The following is a 16,458-nucleotide window of genomic DNA, read 5'->3' as shown; positions in this document are numbered from 1 at the left end:
CTGTTCACAGAACTACTAGTACTGAAAATGTAGTTACAGTATTGTGTTTGTTGTAGCTGTCAAATTTCGTGAGAGTCGAGAACGATCTGATTAGCATCAAGCCAATTGCCGCCGTCGAATTCTGCGATGGTGTATTCGTGAGTGCCACTAGATACATTGGCCAGAGATATGCTGTCAAAATAAAAGAAATAAAGTATTTAAAGTCTACTTCCACAGATCCAAACAAATATGAAACAGCTCCAATGAATGTTGTCCAGTATGGTGAGTAGGTTTTTTTGGATGAAATTATTTTCAAATTTCAAGTACTTGGGTCTACGTTTCTTCTTCTTCTTCTTCCTCTCTCTATCTCTCTCTTTATTTCTCTCTCTCTCTGAGCAAATAATCAATCTTTCTCTATCTCTCTCTCTCTGGTTGAAATTTGTTGGGCTGGTTGGCAGTAACTGTCCATGCCTCTCTGTCATCCGTCATCCTTTTGAGGTCTGTGTAGTTGGCACATATCACATCCTCCTTCAGTTATTCTCTGTACTCCAGACTTGGCCTCCCTCAGTCATTCCCTCCATTATTCTTTTTGGTTAGTCCCTCATGTCGAAGAATATGACCAACTAGTTGTGCTCTTCTCATTTTTATTTCTTTCATTAGACAACCTCTCTCTCCGACTCTTTGAAGCAACTCTTCATTCGTTACCTTCTCTCTCCAACACCTTTTCTGATGCATTCTCGCTCCCCCTCTCCCTCTTTTTTTTCTCTCTCTCTTTCTCTCTCACTCTCTCTCTCTCTCCCTCTCTTGCCAGTCGTGTGTTGATGGGAAGGATATTATTTTATATCCTCCTTAAAGAATCGACAATTATTTGTTGAAAGACCGCCGATTTATGAAGTTACATTCCAATTATTTTATATTAACGTTAATCCAATTACATTTGATATTTATTCTCATTGATTCATTATTTATACTTTGTAAAATTCGTTGAATGATTAGCATTACCGTCACTTAATGTAAATTCGTTTATAAGCCAGTAAATATTGTAACATACATAAATAAAGAAATCTAATCCAATCTCTCATTCTTCTCTCTCAGTATTCTATTCATTAACTTATCCTCTTCATTCTTCTGCAGCACCATGTCTCAACAGCAGAAATTCTTCTCTCTTCTTCCACGCCGATCGTCCAAGCTTCACTTCCATAGGTTGCAATGCTCCATACATGAGTTTCGACCAACCGTTTTTTCACCTCTTTTATTGAATCAATGATACACAATTATTTCTAGAATAAGTTTGTAGAGGATCGGCAGGCACAGCCCAAAAATGTTCCTTCAGATTCATTAGAATATTTCAGGAAGTAGTTAATATTTTCTCCACTTTATAAAATTTTGTCCAATTTTCTGACGAAACCAATGTTTCATCTTCTTAAGCCTGGTTTTCATTAGTAGAGTTAGTGGTAGAGTTCTCTGGGCAATTACTAACTATCTTGTGAACTCTCCCCATGAGAACGTTCATGGTAGAGTTCCAGTTTTTAGTAGAGTAGAGTGGGATAGCACTGTGGGATAGTACTCTACCACTTGCCTTCCCCCACCATCACTTCTCACTCTACTCTACCACTACTATGCTAATGAAAACAGTCTAGAGGTAGTAGAGTAGACTCAAGCTATCAAGTTAGAAGTATTGTTATTTTTTATTGAAAAAGTATTAATTTATTAAAGTATTAATTTATTAAAGCGTTAATAAGTGTTCAAGTGTTAATTTATTAGAAAGTATTGACATTTTAAGGTTAATTCTATTCACTAGACAACACACTTTACCTACTATTCTGAACTGTAGTGAAAACAGTTAATCGACCAAGTAAGTAGAGTAGAGTTAGCTCGGTAGACATAGTATGCCAGTTACTCGACCACGAACTCTACAAGTGAAAACCAGGCATGGAATTAATAGGCCTGTTCATACACACAATTAGCTATATTCAATAAAATTGTATGCAGGTGAACTGAAAAAAAAGTTATTAGTTCCACATTATGGTGGGGGTGGGAACTGAAAACATCGTTGTGATTCCACCCTTTATGAAGAAATTCTTCAACATCCCCCCCCGTTCATAGTGTAGAAATTGTATTTCTTTTTCCAGCTATTCTCGACGACACTACAGTCTAATTTAAGTCATATTCCATGCAACTTTTCTACTGACAATTTCACTCAATTTCTTTACAATAGTAATTCTTTTTTTTAATTCAATAATTACTTTCAGATGGGTTGATAGCATTAGAAGAAGCTCCGTTTCCCCCATATCAACCGCGGTAAGTGAAGAAAGGATTTTCATATTTATATTTTATCCAATTATATTGTCTGCTCACAATTGAAATTGGCTTCACCACAGAAAAAAAAAATCCTCTGTGATCTTTCGTCAGTGGCTCTAGACATTGTTAGGATACACAATAGCACCCATCGGAGAGAATGTTTTTCCGGGGAAATTTTTATGACAGATCGTGCTCCATGATGGGTGAAAATTAAAAGGATAATCTTCAAAAGTTGGAATTTTGTAGCAAAAAAATGTATAGCGTGAAACAGAATAATATTCAGAATAATTATAAAAAATCAAAATTTTTTCTTTTATTATAATATAGAATGAATGAAACTAATTATTAGAGTATCGATTTATTCCATTTTTAAAAAAGTACTAGATATATCCGAAATAGAATTATTTTTTGAAAATGGAATAACTTCCCCATAGATTTACATTTTGAGAAACATTCCTCCATCCAATAAACAATAGGTTAAAGCAATGTACCTAGAATACATTGGGTACATATATACAATATAATGTATTCCAGGTAGATTGGGTTAAACCGTGAAGAATATACCCTCAAAATTTCAGGAATTTATCTGTAACAAAATTTGAAAGGATCTTTCTCGAAATGTCATCTTCAGATGCTCAAATATGTCAAAAGGCGATTCTCAGAAGTTATATTAATTTTGTTAGCTAGATAGTATCCAGGATATTTGAATAAGCAACATATCTCGGTTCATCCTGAGATGAACCAGCTGTTGGTTTAAACCCCGAATGAAACATATTGTAATAAATGGAACCGCCTTCATGTAATCGTAGATTAACGTTAAGACTTTTGCATTTTCAGTGTTCCAAGCAAACAACTAACGCACTTTGAGGCCGATGTTCCCCAACCAGTCTATGGTGAATGCTCGCATGATATACCTAATAATAAAGAAGCTATGCAATTCACTCTCTCCACGAACTCTGGTCGAGCGTTTGCGATTGGTACTAAGCAAAAAGGAGATTTAGAATCCCCGCCACCTGGCTCTTCCTGCCCCGAGTGAGTAGCTCTAAACAATAATAAAACTGGTGACCCCCTGCTTTGGAGAACTCGCTCATGAACTTTCGTTTTGTAATCTTCGAAACCAGCAACTTTTAATTATACTGAGTTGGTGAAAATTATTATGGAAACAGCTGAATATTTCTTTTACAAAAATGATAATATATGACATTGGGAATCCTATTTGAAATGAAGAGTTACTCTTCGAAAATGACTTGATCGCTTCAACACCTCTGTCCCTCATATGAATTCAAATGAATTTTTTTGAGAAGAGGTGGTCATGTGATACATGATTTCAATACAGAGTTCCAAGAGAAATGAATTACGAAAACCGCTATCAGTCTGTTGGTGTGAAATTTGTAAATAATATTGTATTATTAACCAGCTGAAATCATGTATCAGAGCATGAAGGACTGTCTGTGTGAAAGCTCCTAAATAGCCTCAGCTGATGTTATGAGCGTATGAATGGAAAAACTGTAGTAATTGCATGCAATGAATTTTTTAACGGACTAAATGATAAATCATAACAAATATTTTTCTTAAGCACTTCAAATGTTATTTTTTATCCTGAAAAAACGAAGGATCAAATCAATTCTGTTGTCCAACGAACTTGACCTGTGAAAAGGATCAAAGAATACGTGTTCAAAATTTGAAGATGATTGATCAATTCTTTCTTAAGTTATTGAAGAACATACAAACACACGGACAAAGACTTTGGCCTTCAGTGAGTCAAAAATAAGAGCTTGCTTACGCTCGTTCAAAAATCACACTCACACTCTATAATATATATCATTAGTGAGGTTCACGTATTAATGGCAATATTTGATTAACATTTTTGTTATTATCCTTCTCTATCATTCGACAAAACAGAGATAGCGATATCCTTTTAGATCGTATTTCAAATATAATTAATCAGCAAATTGTTGAATCTCAATTTTCAAAATCATTAATCAATCATTGAAAAATATATGTTAATTCTCTTGACGAATAGAATATAAAGATTGATTATTTTAAACAAGAACGAACAGTTAATGTCCCATCAGTTGAACAGGTATCACGGAAAGGCAGACATTGGTAACGCTGTTCTCCTATCTTTCTCCACTGCCATTACAACGTGGACCCCACTATAGTATGCAGTATTATAAGATAAGAAAGTTGTAAACAAGTGACCCCCTGGGTTAGAGAACTCGCTCAGGAACTGATGAATTGTAATTTTTGAAACCCGCAACGTGTAATTATACAGAGTTGGTGAAAATCATGGTTCTACAATAATTGAACGAAGAAGTGATGCTAAACTACATGTTGATCAGGTCTCTCATCTGTTCATTTCTGATATGTTTATTCTTTGATATGTTTATCTTTCATGTTCATCCAATCTGTAATCTTAATTTTTCCAAATATAGATGTTTCACGATCAATCCTGGCACACCCTACCACAGTTTATATAGAACTGAAGTCATTGAAATTTTAGAGAGTGGATTCGAGGGAATTATGAACGATGAGGAATTTTCGAAAGTGTTTGTCATAGCATCTAGAACAGTGCATGTCTGTCACTCCCCAGATGTGAGTACTTTTCATCATTCTGCTATTCTATAGTGAGCCACTTTATAAGGACCAATCAACACGAACCGTTTTTTCAGGCGTTTTCATACGAGTCGGCAGGGCAGGAGGCTCTCCGATTGGCTGATTATTGTGACAGTAAGCAAATCAGCTTAGAGCTGACTCTCAGCAGTCCGCTGGAGAAATATCAACCAAGCTGTTGGGCGTCTACATTGGGGTAGCCGTCTAGTTGTCACCCCGACTACTTGACACCTACTGGACCAAAGGTGCCAACTAGTCATGACCGTAAACGACAACTTGACACCTCGTACCCTCGCGTCAGGATGTCCCCTCGACAAGTTGACACCTCCTTAGAAAGGAGACAAGAAGACGGGGATGGCTCACGTCTACATGACACCTTGCACGCTGGCGTCAAGTTGTTACCCCGACTACTTGTCACCTACAGAGCACCAGTTGGCACGACTTAAACCCCGGCGGCGTGGAGAAGAGGGATCGAGCAATTTTCATCACTGGTTATGATGAAGAATTGAATTCCAAGCACTTTTGATTCAGTAACATTTTCCCGTCGTTTTTGGGAGATATTCGCCGTCTTTGCTATTTTTAGGATAAATTTTTTCGAGTTTGTTGAATACAGAAAAAATGAATAATAAGTCCCTTTGATGACTGAACCAGATGTAGAACACATTTTGTTCAGTTATATTTTCCCGTCAGAAGCACCGTTTACGAGTAAATTGATCCTAATGCTAGAACAGTCAAATTTTCATTCATCAATGAATGATATGGCAGATGAAGCTATCAGTCTGGTTATCAACTGAGGTATTATATAAAGTCTGGTAATTAATATGAGGATATATACTTATTTATACACACTTGCGCTCAGATTGCAATCAGACCATAAGAAGGCCAATGAGAATCTTCTACTTGTGTCTGTGTCTTCTACACTCACAGACACTGTTCAAACAAATTTTATGAGTATGATTATTAAGAAGAGTAGCGTTTAAAGATGTTTCATATAAGAATGAAACCGGTTTAAAGTTTATTGATTACTCAAGGTTACAAATAACTTGTCACTAATGCTAAACAACTATTTTGAGGCTCTTTCAACATCCAGTCTGTTTCTATACTTATTATTGATTGCATCATGGTTGCATAACCACGAAGAGCCAGTCGGAATGGTGATTTCTTGTGGAAGTGGAGTCGAGGCGATAGGTTGTCGTGACCGTAGACGACTACTTGTACCCTCGTAAAAATATGCCACTGCCGTCAAGTTGTCCCCCCGTCTTCTTGACACCTACTGGACCGGAGATGTCAACTGGTCCCGACCGTAAACGACAACTTGACACCTTGCACCTTTACGACAGGGTGTCCCCCCAACTAGTTATCACCTCCTCAGAAAGGATACAACTAGATGGGTATGGGTCAGGTCACGTCTACTTGTCCCCTAAAAACCGGTTTTCATAGGGGACAACTAGTCGGGGTGTCAAGTAGTCGGAGTGGCACCTAGTCGCGTACCCCCACATTGACCAGAAGTTAACATAGGAGCCTCATTGTAGAAATCTTTGTGGCAAGCTCTCAGTCTATTTACCTCATAAGATGTCTCAAGAGTCAACTGTCGAATTATTATCTGCGTATGGCATATTTCTGTTTGCTCCACAGTCTTCTGTCATATGATATCCTTCACTGGGCTGGAAGTAGGCCTGTTTCTGGTGTTCTTCTCCAGAGAAAATCTGTAAGGATAATAGTGGAGGTCACTTTCAGGGAACATTGTTCCCGTTATTTGTTTCTCTTGGTATATTAACAGTTTTTTATTTAGTTCACTTTTAGGGGAGGCTTAGTGTGCTTGGAATCATACATCAAGTCAATTATAGTGAGGTCCACGTTATAATGGTAGTGAAAAAAGATAGGAGAAAAACGTTGCCAAGACTCTACATTTTGCCACTGAGTTTACACAGCTGTTACTTAATTCATCCCATTGAATTTGATCTAATAATAATTATAATTTCCTCAATAGAATAATCAATTTAATGTCAAATTAATCACGAAAATATATTCTTCCATAATTTGATTCAAAAATTTGCTTTCATAACTGAGATAATATTTTTATTCTTATACATACCTGAAATGGCGGCTAATTTAAAAAGCTGTGATACACCAATCTGAATTTAAAAACAACAGAAATTGAGTTATTTGGTAGGTATTCTATTCCAATTTCTTTTAAAAATTATAGAAAATAGAAATCCTTTCTAAAATAAGTAATTTCATTGGAAATAATTCTGAAATAACCTTTCAATTATTATTTATACCGGTACGAGTAGGTCTAACCTAAACGTGTGTAGGCTAACTGAAGCATGGATAAAGTCTAGGATGGTTAGTTATCAACTTTTAAAATGTCATTTCAGGAATTTTAATTTGTGTTTCTCATACGGTAATGTCTAAAAATTATTTCATTGTTTCAAAAATACATTTTAAATCAATTATACGACTTGTGTATTCAAATATTTTGATGAAATGAAGAAAAAAAATGGCGGCTGAGAATTGTTAGTCTACTTTTGTACAGTCACTGTCAAGAGTAAAATTATATATTCTGGTAAACTGACAACATTGCAAAGCTAGAGAGAGATAGCGCTATCTGTTTTGTTGTATGATAGAATAGAACAGCAACAGTATTGTCAATTTACACTGCCATTATAACGTGGACCGCATTATAGTTTCACTATCATCCTACTCAGGGTCGGTATTCATGAATTTATCTTCAGCATCACTAATGTCATTGAAATTGACATCTGGAAGTAAATTATTTGTACATTCCTAGAAGTGTCTCTTCAAACGTACATATTGGCTGCTTGAATCCAGTCACTATTTCATAAAAATGTACATTTAAAGTCGTGACCCCTGGTCCCGGGGACCCAAAAGCATCATTTCACAAAAACAACAAGTCACAGAGCACTCACACTACACGAAGGTCAAGGCCCGGTTTCCGAGCTCGGGATTCAGCTAAGTTCTAGACTTTAAACAGCTAGAGTCAGAAAATTGGCTTTCCGAACCGGGGCGTAGTCGCAGTTTTTATGATAATCGTTATTTTCTCATGGAACAGTTTTTCATCTACTAAATGAAACATTCCTACATCATTCAAAATAGCTGAAACTCTACACTATTTTCTCTCCATTCTATTTTATTTTGTGTTCATTAAACGTGGACTGCGACTACGCCCCGTTTCGGAAAGCCAATTATCTGACTCCAGCTGTATAAAGTCTAGAACTTAGCTAAATCCCGAGCTCGTAAACCGACCCTAAGTTTCTACTGACATGAATATTTACATTGGTCACAATGGACTTATATATTACATAATTATATCTAAAACAAAAATTTCCTGGGTGGGTGGGACCCAGGGTCACGACTAGAGAATTGAATGAATAAAAACGTTGTTATTGTTGTTTTATGGCAGAAACCAGAAGCGGAATTCATTCGAGTGGAGCAGAGAGTGATTGGTCTGGCAGCTATCAAATATTTGCGCCTTTACAGCCACACCATAACACAGATGACGGCCATTGAAATGGACGCCAATAGTGCAACAATGAGTGCTATGTTCACTGAGGTCAAATACATCCAAGCCGATGGATCTGCTTTGAAACAACTCAGTGAGTACCATACTACTTGTATTACATGCTACATAGTCCAGGCAATCAATCCTCAAAACAGGGTATAGAGGGAAGAGTTTGGAAGACCATATTCGACCCCGCAGCTTTGTTTAGGGTATAAAGGAGGTATACATAATACCAAAATTCCCACTCCTACCCCTTGTGCTAAGGTGGTGGGGGTGGTTCAAAGGTACCATTTTATTGGTTTCTCCCATATAACTCGAAAACAATGTATCTTACGGACATAACTATTATATACAAAAGTAAAGCTTACATAATTTCCTACAATATTCATCCCAAAACTTTTCCTAACTTTTCCTATATCTTTTCTAGTTTTCGAGATATCCGCTCTTAAATGTGTGACATTTTTGAAATAAACACGTTCGCCTCCAATTTTTATTCTATTTCTACTCTTATAACTTTTTAAAATTGATGGGAAAAATTCAATGCTGATTATGAGCTCATAGAGCAATAAATTCTATTCAATTTTATGTATAATTTCACACTTTTACGCACTTCCCTACAACTGTTGCAGCAGCTTTAAGGTTTAGTGTGAAATCTCCAGTTCTGCAACAATAGGCCAATTGACAATGGAATTTGTAGGGAATGTTTTGTACACAATTTTCGACTCTGCAGCTTTCCAAAGACTAGTAAGGGGGAGCATATATTATCTAAAGTCCCCATTCATAACTCAAGTGCTGAGGGGATGAGGGTGGTTCAAAAGTTTCATTTTTCAGCTTTTTGCTTCCGCGCTCATATCTTGAGAGCAATGCTATCTTCTTCTTCTTCTTCTTCTTCTCCTTCTTCTCCGTTCTCCTTCTTCTTCCTTCTTCTTCTTCTTCTTCTCTTCTTCTTCTTCTTCTTCTTCACTTCTTCTTCCAAATTTCACTGTTAATTGTTTCATTGTCCTGGTAGTTATTTGTCGTGAAGCTGTGTGACGCTGGTTGTCTCTCATACTGTGACGTTCTTACACTCTCACTAGGCCAAAACAGTAATCATAGACAGGAGTCTACACTAATCTGCCTGAGTTAAGAAAGAATTGGCTCGAAATTTGGAACATAAACGACCTAGACCATGGGATATTAACTTATGCTATTTTTTCTCTATAATAATAATATTAATATCGCTATAATTGGTCAATATAAGACAATGGGACGTGTCAATAGACGTTTTTTATAGTGAGATTTACTCTATAAACTCAGTTCAAAACATAAATATCATATCAGGTAGCTACTGGGATGACTTGTATCATGACAGATATTCACAATAAATGGCGATGTATGAAGAGAATTGGCAATTATGTGGCTCTATCATATCTGATAGTTTCGTAATTCATATTTGATAAATTTTCATTTAATTTGAATCTGATGTATATTTTGTCTTTGCAGAAGTACCTCGAAGGAAGTTATTTATAGAGGAGGAAGTATCTACTCATATTGGAAAAGCAATGTGAGTATCGTTCAAAGAGAATTGGCAACTATGTGGCCCTATCATCCGATAGTTTGTAATTTATAATTCTTCCATTCATCTATCCACTGATTTATTAATCAGTAAATAGATTTATTAATTAAACGAGCGTTACCAAGTTCTCACTTTTGACATACTTAAGGCCAAAGTCGTTGTCCGTCTGTTTGTATTTATTTATTCATATGCAAATACAATTCAGGTAAAAACAACAGGCATTTGCCCAAAACTGCTTCAAACCTTAATTTGGAATACACAGTCTAGAGGTTATGCTACTTACGTAACTTAAATGATAATTCGTACACAATTTTGAGTCCAAAAAATGTATCTACTACAATTTTGAATTTATTAGATTGATCAATTATTTCCAAATACGAATCCAAACAAAACTCTTCCTTCACAATTGTATGTTCTACAGTATTACTGAAAAAAGAATTGATCAGTCAGATTCAAATTTTGAACACATATTCTACGAGCCTTTTTACAGGTCTAGTTTGTTGTAGAATGAAATTGACTCACTCCTTCGTGCTTTTTTCAGGATATGAAAAACATTGAAAGTGCATAAGGAAAAAATTGTGATCTATCATTTAGTCAGCTGAAGTTTTCATGGCATGCAATGACAACAGTTTTCTCATTAGTTTAATCAATTGATAATGTTAATAACATTAAAACATAATTCATAACATCAGATGAGGCTATTTGAAAGCTATCACTCAGAGAGACCTTCATGCACCGACACATGATTTCAGCTGGTTAATATACAACAATATCGGGGCACCGAGCTTCGCTAGTTATTTTTACTTTCCTTGCCCTACTACCATAGGTAAGGAAAGTATTGCTTTCCAAAAAAAACTAAGGTACCCCAATTTCAAGTTTTCTATACGTTTCAAGGTCCCCTGAGTCCAAAAAAATGATTTTTGGCTGTTGGTCTGTGTGTGTGTGTGTGTGTGTGTGTGTGTGTGTGTGTGTGTGTGTGTTGTGTGTGTGTGTGTGTATGTGTGTGTATGTGTGTATGTCTGTGAACACGATAACTCCATTCCTAATTAACCGATTGACTTGAAATTTTAAACTTAAGGTCCTTATACCATGAGGACCCGACAATAAGAAATTCAATAAAATTCAATTCAAGATGGCGGAAAAAATGGCGGATAGTTACTAAAAAACCATGTTTTTCACGATTTTCTCAAAAACGGCTCTAACGATTTTCTTTAAATTTATACCATGGATAGCTATTTATAAGCCCTATCAACTGACATGAGTCTCATTTCTAGGAAAATTGCTGGAGCTGCATAATATTCTCGAGAAAAATGGCGGATAATTACTGAAAAACCATGTTTTTCACGATTTTCTCAAAAATTACTCGTCTGATTTATTTCAAATTCATACTCTGTATACCGGTAGTTATTTATCAGCTCCATCAACTGGCATGAGTCTCCTTTCTGGAAAACTAATGGGGGGTTCCCCCCATCCTTGAGAAATGGACTTTGTAACCTCCTTCTCGTGCATGAGGTAGGTAGGTAAAGCAGTCTATAAAAATAACACATAGTCGAGATATTTCATCTGTAGAACAGCTGTTTTGACGACTTTTAAATAATCATCGGATTTCACAATTTACACAAAGGAAAAAGTACTCTGAAAACAATTATATACACACATTTACAGTAGTCTCATCGTAGTTTCAAATAATTATGTTGCCGCCAATCGTCATTATGTTATTTCTCTAAATTATTGTCGTTTAAGAATGAGGCTCCCAGTTCAATGAGCAAGGAAAGTTGTGTGAGTGAACCACACCAGATTTTTATTTATTAACAACAGAACACAATTCTCTAAAATGATCGTGTTCATATTTCACAGCTGGCTATATGAATGAATGAATGAATAATTGATTTTATTTTAACATTGTTTCCTAGATAATATTATACAAGAACATAATTTTGGTTATAACAAGCATTAAACCCTTGGTCAACGACCGTCATGGTGAGGTTTGTCATGAGTAGCCTCCATACAGAATTACACATTCTTGTTTTCCAAATACTTTTCCCTTAGTGTTCATTCAACAGTTCACAACGCACTATCCATTGAACTCTGAAATCAAGTAGTGTCTGTATTTCCATGCACCAACACAGTATGTACCTATCTTTAGCCAGTCATCTCCGTTTAGGTAGTTCTTCAGATCTTCCCGTGACAATGCTGCCCTGCCAAAGTGTTGCCATCTGAACTCGACGAGTATGGGACATTTTCCAATGAAATGCGTGACATCCTCCTCCTCCTTCCTATTGCACAATGAGCAGAGTCTGTTCCCGTTGAATTAATACTTATTGAGTCGGATCAATTCATTTCTTGCTTTGAAGAACCACTTGATAAATTGAAAGCTGGAATTTTGAGAAATGTAATCATTCCAGTGATTGAGCTCTCGGCGAATGGTGTAGCGCTGGTTCATGGCGACCCGCTGCATCTGTTGATCTCGCAGCTTACTTCCAATCCTGTCAATCGTCTGGTCGATGTTCAAGATACCTGCTGCTATCTCCTCCCATGGAATGCCAAATAAGTCATCCAGCATCCTCCAGTCATCATACAGAAATAGCCTTCTTCGAATCATCAATTTCAATAGCATACATGGATATCTCCCTTCATGCAGATTCAAACATCGCTTTACAAACTGAAGGTGTAGCCTTATTGTATGCAGGAAGATTGGACAGACTCCGGTCTCCAGAAGCAAAGCCTGATTCGGGGTGTATGATGGGAGACAAAATACCTTCTTAAGGAAGAAACGCTGGATACTTTCAACCACATCATAGATTCTTCCTCCCCACACCTGTGCTGCGTAAGAAATTACAGACCTTCCTACTGCATCGAAGATTTGTAGCTTTGATTTGAATGGTATCCCATCATTAAGGAGGATATCATTGAAGTGATTCATAGCCATCTTTGTTGAGAGTGATTTTTCTCTAAAATGCTCTGTTAATGATATCTTTGTGGACAATCTTACTCCCAGATACTTATACGATTTAACAACCTCTATTGGCCTCTCCTCAAAACACCACTTTTCAAGCTTCCCCTGCCTTCCATCGTTTCTGAAGATGACGATTTTGGACTTATCCAGGTTCTCAGCAAGTTCCACTTTCTACAATAATCCTCCAGTACTCTAATCATTCTGGTCATACTCAGTTTATCAGATGCCAACAAGACAACATCATCAGCATAGGCAAAAATTTCAATACATACGTTATTCAGTCTTATTCCTCCTTCCACATCATCCTCTATGTCATTGAGGAAGAGGGAGAACAGAATTGGGCTAAGTAAACAGCCTTGCTTGACACCTGTCTTTGTGAAGAATCTATCAGACAGACCTTCAGAGCTCCATACCCTGGCTGATGTGTTGCTGTATATCCTCTGGATAATCTTTATCATCTTTGTTGATAAACCTATTTCTGATAGTTTGAAAAATAGCGCATGCCTGTCCACTCTATCAAATGCAGCCGAAAAATGGACAAAAAAGGCATAGACTTTCTGCCTTTTAACTGCTAGGTGCATTTCAATAATGGCCATCAAACTGAAGATATTGTCCGCTGTTGAGTAGTTCTGTCTGAAACCCGCCTGGAACTCGTTCAGGATGTTGTGATGATGGATCCACGTTTTCAGCCTCTCCAAGATGAGACCAGTAAACAGTTCTGCTTCAGTATTACCAAACGATATTCCTATATAATTGGAAGCATCCTCCGGATCACCTTTCTTGAAGATTGGAAACACAATCGAAGTGAGGAAGTGGAACGACATGAGAAAAGTTGTAGATGCTATTGAAGACCTCCAACAATCTGTTCATGAATACTGTTGGAGCATTCTTGTAAAATTCGTACGGAATTCTGTCTTCGCTGGGGCTTTGCCATCCTTTACGTGAAGAATCACCTTATCTAGTTCCTCCTTTCGAAACGGTGCATCTAGAAAGTCATCACGCACATAGGGTTCAGGATACAACATTCTATCAGCCAGTACTATTGGATTCAACAAAACTTTGAAATGCTGCACCCAGTCTTTCAAAGAAATACTTGCTCCTGCCATATGTTGCTTCTTCTTCTTCAGTTGCCTAACCAGTTTCCAAAAATCTCTGGAGTCTCTCACCGTCTGAAAACTATCTGCACATTTCTTGCAGTAAGCCTTTTTCTTTTCTCCACAGAGTCTTTTGTATTCCGAGTTCGCGTGAATGTACTGCCTCTTTATAGCATCTGAATCAGTTTTTCTGTACTCATTGAGTAATTTGAAGGTTACTTCTCTTTTTCTATGGCATTCCTTGTCGAATCACTCAGCTTGCATCCTTGAATTCCCTTGAACATTTCCCCGGTGCCACCCATGCAAGTGATTACTTTTATTGATAGCTTCAATAAGATAGCACCAGTCATCTTCCAAGTCAATATTCCAGATATCTTTCCTGTTAATCACTTCCTCTAGCCGCCTCCGGTATTCAGCTCTTTTTGATGAGACCCATTTCAGCTTCGGTCTAATTGGCAATATGTTCTTGGATTGTCTTCCTGCTCCTTCAATTTTTATATTTGCTTGTATAGGTTGATGGTCAGAAAATATAGCTGGGATGACTGAGAAATCCGATAGACAGCTCAGCAGTTCCAAAGATACAGCACATACGTCAATCACAGAAGATACTTGATGACCCAAGAATGTGAAGTCACCATGTTTATCGCCCACCGAGCGTCCATTCAAAATAATCAGACCAAAGTTCTTAAACAATTCAAGCAGCATTTTCCCATTTCGGTTTAGGAGTAAATCCTTGGAATTTCTATGTAAGGTCTGCAGACAATGTGTACCTATAATCAGCTCCTCATCTAGTGTTTGCTCATTGCCTATACTCCCATTTACATCACCTATAAGCATAATATCCTGTCCTTCCAGTTGCTCAAATACCTCCTGGATTATGTTAAAATCACGCATCCAGTGATTACAATTCAAATAAACTGGCAATATATTAATCATAATACAAGATTCAATTTTGATTCTCACAATATAATTATTTTCGACTTTAACAAACTTGGGATGAATCGAAAAATTATTTCCTCTTTTTATTCCATAAATTTCTCCTCCACTTGCTCTACCGTAGCATGTAGCTCTAATTGCAGGATTCCAAATCATTTCATATTGGGGAAACTTTTTTCAACTAGAAGAAAGCTATTTTTATCTTCGATAAACGTCTCAAAGAGGAGGAAAATATCGTAATTCTGAAGGAAATTTGAGAAATCTGCATCATTCACTTTATTCTGTATTCCAGCCACATTAAATGCAACTACATTCAGAGTTAGCTTGTCGTTCAGATTGATTTGTTCTGAACAACAGTTCTGTTGATAGGCTTTACTAATTATTTCTCTTGTCGCCCCCTGAGGAACGAAAAAACGAGCTGATATCTGATGCTTTCCCTTGCCTCAATTTTCCTTTTCCTGCGTTTTGCTCTTCAGCCTCTCTTCTGCGCTTTTTCAGATTTTCCTCCCGATCCTGCCTCTCCACGCCCTCGTGGTCTTCATCATCTCTTGACTGTTTCTTTTCTATATATTCACTCTCAACTTCTTTATACGTAATAAATCTTCCATCAATTTCTAGCCCTCCCCTCCTCACTCTCACATTCTTCTTTGAACCCCTAAGCTCACCTCCTACCTCCCTCAATATCTTCTGTCTCTGGCGAGACTGCCAATCCAAATCATGTGTCAGGAATATCTTGGAGCCTTTCAACTTTCTACATTCCTGCATAATACTATTCTTCTTGATCACAGATACTAGGGATAACATAACCGGACGCGCACCCTTATCTTTTTTCCTGCCAATCCTCCTCACCAAATTAATGTCACCCGCCTTTAGTTCAATCTTCAGAACTTTATTACAAATATCCAAAGTTTTCTCCATCAATTGTGTAGATTTTTCACCATCTGCCTCATCGACACCAAAGAATATAAGATTATTTTCTCTTATCATACTCTCAATCAACGCACTCTGCTTTTGTAGCTCTCGTTTCAATTCTTTATTTTCTTTGCCCAGTTCCTCAATTTTAATTTTCTGCTCAGCTATGATTGAAGGGATATTGAGCGCACTTATTTCTTTCTTGATTAGGCTATGTTCTCCGTACTAGTGTTGATTTCTGTTTTGAATTTTTCAAACATAGCTTCCATAGTTTTAATATCAACAGCCATTTTAACGTGGATGTTATTGTGATGCTATAAGTAAGCAAATAATCTTTCAGTGTAAAAGACAAAAGATTTCCTTTATCAAATCCTATAGCATAATAGCTTCGTTCATCGAGAACAACGTTGTTCAGTTGAGAAAGAATATAGGTATATACAATATTCACCGAACAGATAAGCCACGATGAGAAGACAGAAGAATAGCAGAAAAAGCGTTCACAGATGCATTTAGAATTGCTGATAACGATGGGAAGAGAGAAGCGAGAGAGAATTGATAAAGATGAAGAAAATATTTTTCTGACTCCGCT

The 16,458-nt window shown here is 36.9% G+C and overlaps 1 protein-coding gene across 2 annotated transcripts in view; it reads left to right on the top strand.

Annotated features, from left to right (window-relative positions):
- LOC111053501 overlaps positions 1-16,458 on the top strand; it is a 191,262-nt gene that overhangs the window by 123,812 nt on the left and 50,992 nt on the right. For both annotated transcript variants that reach the window (XM_039435528.1, XM_039435527.1), the window contains exons 4-9: positions 57-261; positions 2,232-2,280; positions 3,118-3,312; positions 4,716-4,875; positions 8,318-8,510; positions 9,899-9,959. In XM_039435528.1, coding sequence (XP_039291462.1) covers positions 57-261; positions 2,232-2,280; positions 3,118-3,312; positions 4,716-4,875; positions 8,318-8,510; positions 9,899-9,959 — 863 coding nt within the window. The remainder of the gene's footprint in view (positions 1-56; positions 262-2,231; positions 2,281-3,117; positions 3,313-4,715; positions 4,876-8,317; positions 8,511-9,898; positions 9,960-16,458) is intronic.

This window comes from Nilaparvata lugens, chromosome 9 (genome assembly GCF_014356525.2).
Source record: "Nilaparvata lugens isolate BPH chromosome 9, ASM1435652v1, whole genome shotgun sequence".
In the NCBI taxonomy this organism is placed as follows: domain Eukaryota; kingdom Metazoa; phylum Arthropoda; class Insecta; order Hemiptera; family Delphacidae; genus Nilaparvata; species Nilaparvata lugens.
This window is presented reverse-complemented; position numbering and strand designations above follow the sequence as displayed.